Source organism: Canis lupus, chromosome 1, assembly GCF_011100685.1.
Source record: "Canis lupus familiaris isolate Mischka breed German Shepherd chromosome 1, alternate assembly UU_Cfam_GSD_1.0, whole genome shotgun sequence".
NCBI classification, from domain to species: domain Eukaryota; kingdom Metazoa; phylum Chordata; class Mammalia; order Carnivora; family Canidae; genus Canis; species Canis lupus.
The window spans coordinates 62,419,261-62,432,959 of record NC_049222.1 but is presented as its reverse complement, the minus strand read 5'-3'; the positions used below and the strand labels follow the sequence as shown (position 1 = coordinate 62,432,959).

At 38.4% G+C, this 13,699-nt stretch overlaps 1 protein-coding gene and 1 long non-coding RNA gene across 2 annotated transcripts in view; one reads left to right on the top strand and one right to left on the bottom strand.

Annotated features, from left to right (window-relative positions):
- Positions 1-8,886, bottom strand: part of LOC119870786 — a 70,774-nt gene extending 61,888 nt beyond the window's left edge. The window contains exons 1-2 of the long non-coding RNA XR_005353860.1: positions 8,690-8,886; positions 8,494-8,597 (exon numbers count right to left, since the gene is read on the bottom strand). This is a non-coding gene — a long non-coding RNA (uncharacterized LOC119870786). The remainder of the gene's footprint in view (positions 1-8,493; positions 8,598-8,689) is intronic.
- Positions 8,887-12,304: 3,418 nt separating this feature from the next.
- The window catches only part of SERINC1 (serine incorporator 1), a 31,873-nt gene continuing 30,478 nt past the window's right edge, over positions 12,305-13,699 (top strand). The window contains exon 1 of the mRNA XM_038526683.1: positions 12,305-12,460. Within this exon, the coding sequence (XP_038382611.1) occupies positions 12,422-12,460 (39 nt within the window). The 5' untranslated portion in view covers positions 12,305-12,421. The remainder of the gene's footprint in view (positions 12,461-13,699) is intronic.

Here is a 13,699-nt window from a genome sequence, read left to right as displayed (position 1 = left end):
TTACAGAATTAGAAAAAAAAAAACACTTTTAAAATTATGTGAAATCTCAAAAGATCCTGAATAGCCAAAGAAGTCCAGAGAAAGATGAACAAAGCAGGAGGCATCATACTTCCTGATTTCAAGCTATACTAAAGCTATTGTAATTAAACCAGTAGAGTTATGTCATAAAAATAGACATATCAAATGGAACAGAACTGAGAACACAGAAATAAAACCCAAGCATATGTGGCCAACTAATATTTGACAAGGAAGCCAAGAATATTCAATAGAGAAAACATAGTCTTTTCAATAAATTTTTCTGGAATAACTGGATATTCCATGTAAAAAAACTGAAACTAGATTCTATCTTATACTATTCACAAAAATGAACTTGATATGAATTAAAGACTTAAATGCAAAACCTAACAGCATGAAATTACTAGAAGAAAACATAGGAATAAATCTTCTTGAGATGTGTCTTTGTAATGATATTTTGGATATGACATCCAAAACATAAGCAACAAAGCTTGGATCTTGAAGGCATTATGCTAATAGACATAAAACAGAGAAAGACGAATACTGTACGTTCTTACTTACATGGAACCTAAAAAAAACCCAAAATAACCCCACCACACCAAACTCATAGGAGTTTCTATGAGATCTGACTTGCAGTTACCAGAGGCAAAGGGTTGGGGGAGGAGGAATTGGAAGAAGCCGGTCAAAAGGTACAGACTTCTAGTTATAAATAAGTACTAGAGGTGTGATGTACAACATGATGACTGTGGCTAACACTGCTGTATGATATGTAGGAATGTTGTTAAGAGAGTAAATTCTAAGAGTTCTCAACAAAAAGAGAATTTTTTTCTTTTTTCTTCTTTCCTTTATACTGTACCTAAATGAGATGATGGATGTCAGCTGAACCTATTATGGTAATCGTTTCACAATATATGTAAATAAAATCATCATGCTGTAGTTCTTAAACTTGTATAGGGATGTATGTCAATTATTTCTCAGTAAAACTAGAAGAAAAAAAGTAGATACTATAATTACCCCAATTTCACAGATGAGAGAACTAAGGCAAAACTGTTTAAGAAATTTGCCAAATATACTGAACTGTCAACCATCACTAGATTTCCTCATGACTAAGCAAGATAATATATACACATGAAGGATACCAAAGTAGTAGCAATTTTACTGCTGAAGACTTCTACCAAAGTGCTCACAGTTTCCTTAAATTTTATTTTGAACCTTGATGACAATTTTCTAAGTCTACAATATTACAGATTTGAATGATTACTTGAATTTCATGATAATTGTAGTGGCCTTTGTTTATTCTTGATGACTGTATCCCATCTCTAACGTTTTCCATTTGTTTCACTTCTGGGAATTTAGTGACATATTTGTCACTGTCTCCTTCTCCCTCTCAGAATTGTACCAAAACTACCAACTCACACCATACACAAATTGTATATTTGAACAAACATGATAAAGATATTTGAACAACATGAGGTTAATCAGTTTATTTAACCAAGGCTCCTTGAGGGATAGTAGAGCTGGCATTGTTTAAAAATAACAATAAATTGTTGGGGCAGTTTAATAAAGGTATCGACTTCATGTCACAGTAGAAGCTTTAACTCATTTCTTTGTTGAAACTTTTTCTAGAAATGAAAGCTAGAAATATATTCTCTAGCATATATACTGATACTCCTATTTGGACACCAGGTATACTTAATCAAACATAATATAAAACACTCACAGATTTACCTTCTATTCATAACCACACAAATAGAGAAAGTACCTGTGAATAGATTAGAAATTGTCACTTATAACTAATTATCATACAACATAATTTTGATTATTCCTAACAATAAATATGAATTTAACTTATTTTATTATATGGGGGGGGTTGGTTGAACAATAAAATGTGCTCTTTTATAGTTACTGTTTATAGTATATAGTCTATTTAGTTACTACCTTCTCTTCAAAACAGAAAAGAAAAAAATATTATATGATGTTCTTTCATGTGTCTGTCTTCATTTATAGGGGCACCTGGGTGGTTCAGTTTGTTAAGCGTCTGCCTTTGGTGCAGGTCGTGATCCTGGAGTCCTGGGATCCAGCCCTTTGGGCTCCTTGCTCCTTGGGGAGCCTGCTTCTCCCTCTCCCTCTGCTTGCTGCTCCCCCTGTTTGTGCTCGCTCTCTCTCTCTCTCTCTCTTTCTGTCAAGTAAATAAATAAAATCTTTTCTTTAAAAAGTCTTATAGAATAGTTTAAAAAACAAGTTCAGGGGCTCCCTGGGTTGCTCAGTGGTTTAGCGCCTGCCTTTGGTCCAGGGTGTGATCCTGGAGTCCCGGGATGGAGTCCCACGTCAGGCTCCCTGCATGGAGCCTGCTTCTCCCTCTGCCTGTGCGTCTGCCTCTCTCTCTCTCTGTGTCTCTCATGAATAAATAAATAAAATCTTAAAAAAAAAAAAAAAACAAGTTCAGTGCGGTTTTGTTCATGCATAACCGAGAAAGACATATGTTAGGTTTATATTGCTAAATGTCAGGCATATATTTCCTAAGGAGTTAAAGGTGAAGTAATATACCCTTAAACTTGACATTAAGATATCTGATGTTAGATTACATGAAAGTAATCCTTTTTTATATTACTAAAAGGCTAACTTTTCCAGTTATATATTGCAGAAAGAATAATAGAATGTTTCTCTTACACTGCAGAATAAGAATCATCAGCTAAGATGCAATTGCAATAATTATTACTGATGGGGATGCTAAAAACAGAAATAGCATTACTGCTGACAGATCGCAGGTGGATTGTGGGTTACTAGAAGCAACAAAAATTACATTTCCACTTGAATAGCAAACTTGCTATGGAAATCTCTGAGAAATGAATAGATTGACTCACTGTAATCTCATTCACACAAAACGATATTGCCTGAGCTGAATTGCTAATTTTTATAGTTATATCTATAAATATAATTATTTATAAGTGTTTTAAAAACTAAATTCTAGGGATGCCTGGGTGGCTCAGTGTTTGAGTGTCTACCTTTGGCTCAAGGTGTGATCCCAGGATATGGGGGATCGGGATTGAGTCCCACATTGGGCTCCCCAAGGGGAGCTTGCTTCTCCCTCTCTGTCTCCCTCTGTATGCCTCTCATGAATAAATAAATAAAATCTTTAAAAAAAAAACTAAATTCTAAATGAATGCACTCTTTCATGCTCAAGAATGTTACTGATCACATATTTTGAGAGTTTTCTCTCCAAATACCCTGTGTATTTACTCATTCAACTAGGTTTATTAATTGCTTATTGCAGGCCTAATATTTCTTTTTTAGCCTGAGGATACAAAAATGCCTAAAACAGCCACTGTTCTCAGGAAGCCTAGTATGGTTGGGATATAAAAACACAACAGAATAGCAAGTAATGCAGGTAACAGTAAGATAAATGTAGGCATGCAAAACTGCTCAGGCCACATAGAGAGTAGATAAATCATCATACTTAATGTTAGAAATTAGCCAAGGAAAGGAGAGGCTGTTAGGGAGATTTGTAGGAGTTGCACCTGAGGATTAGCTGATAAATTGGTATCAGCTAGATAAAAGCATTTATGAGAAATGGGGCTGGGAATATTTCAGGTCGAAATACATACCAAAGCAAAGACAGAAGGATAAAAAAGTTCACTGCATGTTGGGTAAACTCCAAGCAGTGTGGAGTGACATAAGCATAAAATAAAATGCAAGTCACAACAGTGGAACTTCCAGTTCCAAGATGGAAGTGGAAGTTGGCATTTTACTTATTCTATTCCTGGAAGTCATCCAAATAGAATGAGGAGGAAGAAAAACAAAATACAATCTCATTTTCAAAGCAAAATCTGGGGACAGCTAAGTCCTAGGTGAAACTGAAGAAAAGGCTGACAAAATTACTGTAGAAGATATGGGGATATATTCAAGAGGAAGCAGGGAGGATGCCTTGGCTGTAGTTCTCCAAAAGAACCAGCAAAATCCAATTCTCATTGGAAGAGGGCACACTTTTATGTGAAAAACTAACTTCCTTATTTGCAATGTTGAAAGCCAATAGTAGACAATGGTTATATTGTTTCTCTGGGCCGGGTTTGGGTATGAAAACCAGAGGGTCTGATCTGGAGATCATGAAAATAAATTCGTATATGAAGACAGAAAGCTGTAGTAGCTAAAGAAAAAAGAAAACAGAAGAAAATTTAAAAAGAAACGTTATGGGGCAATAGGGGATAGGAACAATTTCCACTAAGGAGAAATAAAATATAAATAACATCCTTCCTGCTCTCCTCCCAGAAAAATATTAGGTCAAAAGGAAATTTTAGATAGGGTGGAACATGGTGCTGGCCATTTCTCCACATGAATCTCCTTTATTTACCAAGTCCAGAACAAAACTCATTTAAAGATGAGAAATTAAAATATTATAAGCATAGGATCTATATAAGAATATTATCATGCATGAAGAGAAAAGGAGAAGAAAAAGAAGTAGCCAATGATGATCATAAACCAGAAAAACAATACCAGAAAGACTAAAATAGTCAACCACAACCTTAAAGAAGCAAACTGACTTCTATGAAGCAATAGATCAAAGCAAAGATAGATAAAAGAACTCGGAGAAGGAATGAGGAAATAATAGGAAAAAGAAATGTTAATAGCAGAGGTGAGGAAGTAAGTGAGAGAAGCTGCACAACATAAAAGAGTTTAAGTCAATCGGAGAAGGACAAACAGTGTATGTTCTCATTCATTTGGGGAATATAAATAATAGTGAAAGGGAATATAGGGGAAGGGAGAAGAAATGTGTGGGAAATATCAGAAAGGGAGACAGAACATAAAGACTCCTAACTCTGGGAAACGAACTGGGGGTGGTGGAAGGGGAGGAGGGCGGAGGGTGGGGGTGAGTGGGTGATGGGCACTGAGGGGGACACTTGACGGGATGAGCACTGGGTGTTATTCTGTATGTTGGTAAATTGAACACCAATAAAAACTATTTTATTAAAATAAATAAATAAAAGAGTTTAAAAAGGTTAGGAAGAAGATAGTATGTATGGAAGACAGTCAAGAGAGCCAATCTATAAATCATTGATGTTCCTATAGAAGAAAAATAAAATAATGGAAATAAGCAAATAATTTGAGATTCTAATTCAAGACTTTTTTTGAAAAAATTAAATCTGAATTTACCTATGAAAGGGTTCCCCATGCTCCAGAGAAACTTGACTCAGAATGTTCAATACCAAGGTATTCTAATGAAGTTATGGATATGAAGGTTGAAAAGATTAGGTTACTCATAAGAGGAAAAATATCAGACTGAGTTCAGACTTCTGTAGAGACAGAAACACTTAACTAAAAAAAAAAAAAAAAAAAGACAATTGATGATACACACCCAAAAAAATAAATCCCTTACAAAGAGAGATGATCTAAAAAAAATTCCTTACAAAGAGAGGTGATCTAGTAATTTTATTTCTAGGCAATCTAGTATACACATACAAAGGCAAAAAAAATTTTTAAAACAAGCAAGAACTCAAGGAATCTTGTTTTCTTGAGTCCTTTTTTGGGGAATCCACAAAACAGAACCTCATTAACTAAAAGATAACTTAAGAAACTACAGCAAAATATTGGAAGTGAACACTGACTATATTTTACGATAGAACTAATATCAAAATAAACACACAGCTGAGGGGGTCAGAAGAGAACATAAATGCCCTCATGCCTTAGAAATAGCAAAATAACAAAAACTGAGACAAGAGGATGAGAGAAGTGTAACAATGCTGATTGCTTCAGTTATAACAGCAAATGCTTCAGTTATAAAGCAAATCATGAGAAAGTAGGAATAGTTATATAAATACCAGGGAAGGTGAATATTAAGGTACCACACAGTAGAATGAAGAAGGATTCAGTGTTAATAAAAGTTATAATTGAGAAAGCTAATATAATCGTAACTTGAACACATCAAAGAAATAACTAAAAACATAGTAAATACCATGAGAAATGCAAGACAAAGTGAGTTAAAAACTTAATTATGGTGGGAGATTCAATAGACCCTGCTTACAACTGGATTTATCTAGCAAATAAAAAATAAGGACAAAGCAATTAAATAATAGAAGTAATAACCCTAATTTAATAGATTTATGGGTCTTTAAGTTTCTCTAAAAGATAATATGGTTTTTCCTTTTTATGTCAGCATAACATTTAGAAAAACCAATCAGATGCTTGGTCACAAACTGATAATAAAATAAACCAATAACATAAGCCAATGACATTAGAAAAGTCATAAGCCAATGATTTTAGAAAAGTCTCTTCTATTTGGAAATTAAGAAATACCATCACTGCTGAAAACATTCATATCAAAAAGGGAATTTTAAAGGAAATCATAACCTTTATATAATACAATGAAATGGAGAACTTTTCATACTGTATCTACAAGAAATGGAAAATGTTATTCAGGGAAAATCTATTGCTTTAAATGTTTTCATTATTAAAATAGAATTTTTCTATATATATTTATATTTATGCAAATATATATTCACACAATATTATTTGCCAATAAAGAGCTTCTCAAAATTAAAAATTATTAACAACTAGTCAATGTGCACAATGTCATATAAAAGACTTGCAGATCTAGCAGCAATTTCTATAAAAAATGAGATTGGAGCAAGTAAGCTTTGGCTTTCAAAAGAATTCTATTTCCTAGAAAAGAAGATGGGTAGGTATTTATAGAAAATTAGTATCCTGCTTGGCTCAGTTGGTTAAGCATCTTGATTTCACCCCAGGTCATGATCTCAGGGTCCTGGGATCAAGCCCTGCATTGGGCTTGAGCTCAGGGCAGAGTCAGCTTGAGATTCTCTTTCTCCCTCTCCCTTTGTCCCTCCCCTCTGCTTTCTCTAAATAAGTAAATAAATAATATCTTAAAAGAAAAAAAAAGAAATTTACTGTCTTACTGACTTAAGTTCCTAATTATTGTGAGTAAAAATTCACATTTTCTATTTATTTATAGAAAATGACATTTTTTTATTATTGAAAAGTAATACACTGAATTTTAGAAGTTTGCTTGAGGGCAGCCTGGGTGGCTCAGCGGTTTAGCGCCACCTTCAGCCCAGGGTGTGATCCCGGGAACTCGCGATAGAGTCCCACGTCGGGCTCCCTGCATGGAGCCTGCTTCTCCCTCTGCCTGTGTCTCTGCCTCTGTGTGTGTGTGTGTGTCTCAAATAAATAAATAAATAAATAAATAAATAAATAAATAAACCATAAAAAGAAATAATAAAAATGAAATAAAAATAAATAATAAATAATAAATAAATAACCTTTAAGAGAAAAGAATTTTAAAATTTTGCTTGAGAATGAAGCAGCTAGCTTCTAGACTTGAGGTGGCTTGGTAACAGAACTTCAGTTTGTTTGGGTCTCAACCAAGGCTATGTTCTTTGGGCCCTATGTAGGGTTTACTGATGAGTAAACCTATCATGGTGTATCTACACTCGCTTTTTCAAGAATCGTTTAAAGCAAAGACATATAAGACAATTCTGATCTTGAGGTTGCAGTGGAATCTGATGGCAGGTGGCAGGTGGGGGTGGGGGAGACTCTGGAAAATGCTTTCCTCCTTGTGAAAAAGAGATGTTTGGAAGGGTGTTAGGAGGATGCAGAGAATTCCTCTTTCTTTCAAAATTATCATGCTTAAGTGCTTAAATCAACCAATCCTATAACTGCTCTGCATCCAGGATAGGTTCTAAATACTACAAATTCTCATCTCCTCCTGACATGGGGTTTTTGGTAAGATTTTAAAAAGAAACCAACAAACATTTTCTTAACAAAACAATGCATGGGAGTCGTACTTTAGTAAAGTCACAGCAAAAATTTAACAACAAAAAACAAACCTCATTTAGGATGAGGTTGGGAGGCCAACAGGGGGAGCTCTTACACCTAGCACCAGTTACCAACTGCAACACCCAACAGGAACAGATGGACCCTGCAAGTTCTTACTACTTTACCATCCCAGCCAGAGGAAGGAAGATTTCTTCTTGCCCTGGAAACAGCCTAGCCAATGAAAAGCCGCTGTAATCAAATTCCCAGTTCACGTCAGTGGACTTTTTAGTTTATAACAGTCCCTCCCAACTCCCCACTTTCCCCTACTGATAACACACTCCTCCCCTTTGTTCTCCGTAACTGCCCATGGTTTTGCTGCAGCTTGCTTGTCCTGGATTGCCATTCTCTGCTATTCCTAAATGAACCCACCTTCTGCTGACAAAATGACTGGCAGTTGTATTTTTAAGGTTAACAGGTAATAAGAATTATACAAAGGGCCTGTTTTGTCTACTGGTTATTTACTTAGCAAGGCCTGAAGCCCCTACCCTATTCTGCCTTCAATTTTATTGAGGAGAAAATTAGACGGAAACATTTGACTGAGAGCCAGACACAGGGTTTCAAAGATTAAGAAACTATGGGGGTTGGGGGATGGTATTAAAGGAAAAAATAATCTAGATATCTAGAAGTAGCAGCTAATATTTATTGAGCACTTACCAAGAGCCTGACACCATTCTATGCACTTCACTTGTTTTCATTTAATCCACACAGCAACTTTATGAAGAAGGTACTGGTACTCTCCCATCTTAAAGTTGAGGAATCTGAAGCACAAAAAGTGAAATTGGCCCAAGGTCACACAGTTAATTTGGGGCGGGGGGGGGGGGGGGTAGCATTTATGCATAGGCATCCTTACCTCAGATGTAAGCATGTCTCTAAACACTTTCCTCTATTGACATTTAATTAAACGGTGTTTCTATATGGAGATTCAATGGGAAAAGTCCATCTTCTGGGATCCATTTGATGTGAGACCGCCTTTTAAAGCATAATTCCTGAGGATCCCTGGGTGGCTCAGTGGTTTAGCACCTGCCTTCGGCCCAGGACGGGATCCTGGAGTCCCGGGATCAAGTCCATGTCAGGCTCCCGACATGGAACCTGCTTCTCCCTCTGTCTGTGTCTCTGCCTCTCTCTCTATGTCGATCATTAAATTAATTAATTAATTAATTAATTAATTAATCTTTAAAAATAAATAAATAAAGCATAATTCCTGTGTATTAGCCAACTCCTTATGCTTTTCTCTCTTACTAAAGACGAACATTTGGCATTGCTGAACAGTGTGGTGCAGTGTCTGTCTAACTATGCCCTAATCAAAGCATTAGCCTAAAAAATTTTAAGAATTTAACATTCATCCTTCTTACAGTCTATCAGATTTGATTTTTATACAAAAATAGATGAACTCAATTCAATGTCTGATGTAAATATGCAAGCTCAAAATCACTTTATCCTGAAATATCTAAATAATTTATACAAAGAAAAGTATGTTTCTTTTCTACTGGGTCTTCTGGATAATCGCTTCATTTTTTCCCCTCAATACTTAGATATGCATTGTCCAATTTGGGGGCTAGTCAGCTCTTTTAACGTGGCTGGTCCGAATTGAGATTCACTGTAATTGTATAATACAAACCAGATTTAGAAAACTTAACATGAAAAATAATGTAAAACATTTCATTAATAATTTTTATAATAATGTCATGTCAAAACGATATTGGGTTAAATTAAATGTATCAAAGTATTGTTAAAATTATTTTTTCTGTATCTTTTTATTTTTATTTTATGTTTTTTTAAAGATTTTATTTATTTATTCATGAGAAACAGAGAGAGAGAGAAGGAGAGGCAGAGACACAGGCAGAGGGAGAAGCAGGCTCCATGCAGGGAACCTGACGTGGGACTTGATCCCAGGACCCCAGGATCAGTCCCTGGGCTGAAAGCAGGCGCTAAACCACTGAGCCACCCAGGGATCCCCTCTTTTTCTTTTTAATGTGGTTACTAGAAAATTTTAAATTATAAACATCGCTTACAATATCTTTTGCTGGAAAGTGATGATTTAAACATTGCCCTAATAACATGTTTGATAAAAATTCAGAAATCTGATAAATGCCTAAATAGAAATAGTTGGCTTCTTTCTACAGCATAATAACATTTTTTTGGTGAATGAATCCTTGATTTTAATAGTTCTTCAATATATGATAACATTATATTTTATCAACTCCTATGTGAGGTCAATAAATTCTTAACATATTTTTTAGCTGATTGCCCTTGAGAAGCAAAATGTTTCAGAAATTTCATTAGCATTTCTTTAGGTAGTCACTCTAAATGATTATAAAATAGTATCTTAAACACTAGAAACATTTGAATTCTCTACTCACTTCATTATTTACATGAATATTTGCTTTTTTTCCCCTAAATTTATATATGCTCTGCCTGAAGTAAATATACTTTTGTATTCATCTATTTCACTGGTATAGACATATCTGGTTGTTACAGGAATTACTGGCTTACTTTTGGTGGGAAAAAAAAAAAAAGAACCTGTGTGGAAAGAAAATTGTTCACAGGCTAGTTTATACTAAGGTAATAAATCAGGAGAGTGTCTGTACCTTTATCATATTTTGATTTTTATAGATTAATTGACAAAAGCAGGTCTTTAATCAGGATAGGGTCTCTTCCAATTCTAAGTTTATACTGACCCCTACAGGTTATTTTGTGTGTTCCTGGCTTACTACATTTAGAATTTAATTATTTTAGGATTAAAGTCATAAAATACTTTTCATAGATGCTTTCTGTCCTTGTATGGTACAATATAAACTATGCATAAATTTTATTCGTCCTTTAAGACAATTGATTTTGGGGGATATAAGTTTGTTTTGATATTCTACCCTGAGCTCACATGGTGCTACAACGGATAAGACCACGGATATTATTTGATCCTCTCAACTCTTAAAAGTTGATATATTACTAATAAGGATTCTGAGATTCTGAGAAGTCAAGTACCTTTACTAAAGGTATTTTCACAACTTATGTTGAAAGCAGAATTTGAAACGCAGACCCTGAAAGTAGGGGTGGGCCTAAATGACATCAACAATCAAAGAGAAGTTAAAGACTAAGCCTGATAGCTTATCTCCACTTGGTAATTTTTCCAGTGTTAAATTTTTTTGATCTGTATTAAGGACTCTTCTAACTCTACAACATTTTTCTTTGGATATCCACTTCAATCCTGTATCTTTGTTAAAAAGACTTCGGTAGCACCATTTTAAAACGGAGCCAGAGCAGCCATTTGAGGGGAAGGTGCCTTCACATCCTGTTTCTCTAACCTTTGAACTGGGCCAAACCGTCTTTATTTGCAAGAAATCAGCAAATAGGAGAACATCCTGTTTGAAAAGACTAATTAAAGTGAATTTTTGCCTACTGACCACTCCGCCTGGCCCATCCATGAAGTGCAAATCTAGCCCTACTTGTCAGCACCAATGAACTCTCTTATTTTTTTATTATTATTATTTTTAGAAAGGGTCTGAGGAGCTGCCCATCTTTTTGTTTTTGTTGTTTTGTTTTGTTTTTCTTAAAGAGGTTATTTATTTATTCATGAGAGACACAGGCAGAAGGAGAAGCAGGCTCCATGCAGGGACCCCGATCCCGGGACCCCGGGGTCATGACCTGGGCCCAAGGCAGGTGCTCAGCCCCTGAGCCCCCCAGCGCTGCCCTGAACTCTCCTTTTAAACGATTTACCCCCATCTTCCTCTTTTTTCCCCCCATGAAAATCCTGTCAACCTCCTGAAATCCGAACACTGCTTGGGATTCTACTTCAGTCTGCGCACCCTGGGAAATGCAATTATTTGATCCCCGCTGAGCGCAACTTCGCGTGCATCCCCCGGAGGTGATGCAAAGGAAGGTCCTCACTTAATCTGCAAGGATTTCCGAACGTCTCCTGAGCAGCTCCCGACCTTCAGTACACATCAATGCGAGGTCTGCGTTCCTAGGATCCGTGTTAGGTGTCTTTTCACCTGTGGTCACATTTGTTGACCATGCCGACTTCCCGGAACATCTTCATGGGACAAGACACTAAAAGGCGTCGTCCACAACCAAGAAGTGACAGGAGGCACTAGGCGGACCCGAACGGAAACCTGCCCCCAGCAGCAGCCTGCAGGAAGCACCTGAGCAGGTAAGCGGGGCACAGAAGACGAAAAAGTGTTAAAAAAAAACTAGAAGTAAGTGGATGAACGGATGGTCCTGGGAGAGAAGGCATTCCTCCAAAAGTAGCGAGAAACTCTCCTGACGGCCGGCGGACAAAATCACCCGCCAGCCTCCGCTCAGAAACATCAAGCGAAGGTGAGAGGCTTCTCACCTGGATCCCGCTCCGAGGACCGCGGCCTCGAGCTGCAAGAACACGCATGCGCAATCTCTACGCGACACCCTCCCCGCGCGCCCGCCCGCCACACCCGAACGCAGGCCTCAACGGAAGTGACGCAAAGCTGAGGGGCGGGGTGGGCTCTGCGCCGGAAGTGGCTCGCAGATAGTAAATAAGGCCCGACAGGGTGGAGAGAGGTGCTGTCTCCATCTTGTTGCCGTCGGCTCCGTGTCCGTCGGCGCCGCGGAGATGGGGAACGTCCTGGGGCTGTGCTCCGTGGCGAGCTGGGTAAGGAGGGTTTTCGTGGCCTTCGGGGGAGGGGGGGCGGCGGTGTTTAAGCGTTAAGAGGTGAAGGAGAAGGGAACGCGGGCCGGGCTGTGTGCGGAGCGTCGGTAACGTGGTGCTCCACCCATCTCGTCAGGGAGTGCCTTCCGTCCCTGTTTTCTCCCTGTCTCCCGCGGTCGCGCCGACGCCGCTTTCGAGGCCCCGCGGCTGGTTGCGAAGAGCGGAGTGCGGGGGCCGCGAGGAGCGGCGGACACCGGAGCGTTGCCCCGAGGGGAGAAGCCGACCGAGCTGCGGCCTCCCTCCCCCACCCCGCCGCCGTCTCTGGTGAAAGCTGCTCCCCTGTTCCTCCAGGTGCCTTTTTGTTGGTGGTTTTTCCCTTGTGTCTGCGTGGGCCGCGTGTCCAGGCGTCTTAGGCCCTTTCCGCGGAGCACCGTGTCTCTCGTCACGTTGCCGGCGACCTCCGGCTGCGGCGCTGCGGTCCCCGGAGGCCTGCCGGCCTCTTTGTTCTGCGGGGCCGAGGACACTTAGATGCCCGGCAGGTGGGCCAGCCCGGCCGTAGTGCGCGGGCGCTGCTCAGCCCCAGCGCCCTGCTGGGTCCCCCTGCCTTCGTGCTACCGCCGAAGGACTGTAGTGCTCAAGTAATCCTACATCTGAGGGTACTCAGTATCTTTTGACCTGAAGCACGCAAATTTCCTTTAATCGGGTGTAGGTCGCATTTTACTTGGATAGCGTCGTCAGAGTGAAACCATTTTTCATTATAACGGTACGGTTTCTTGATTCAGGGGGTGCAAATTTAAGTTAAGATAATCCACACACTCCCCTCCGCATGTAGACAACATACTAACATGACAGTTTTAGTAGTTATTTGTAATTCGGGGCTAGGTATTTGGGTTCACATCATATCTCATTAATCTGTGATTTCTAAATTCCACGTCTAACGCTTGGCTGATTTCCCGAATGACTCCATTATATACAGGGCGCAGAATTTTTATTATTTTACAGATCTCTCCTTTTTTTTTTTTTTTTTTCAGAAAGTTCTGCTATTGCTTGAACTATAAATGTTAGATTTTAATAAAGTGATGCCTGGAGGTGGTTACTTCCACCGAGATCATTCTCTTGATTACGTTTATATTTCTTCCTGTAGTTGGCCATGAAAACCAGGTATTTTTAATCTCAGTAAAAAAAAAAAAACTCGAGAGTCTACTTGAGTCTATTGTTTAATACAAAAGAGGCATGGTGTAA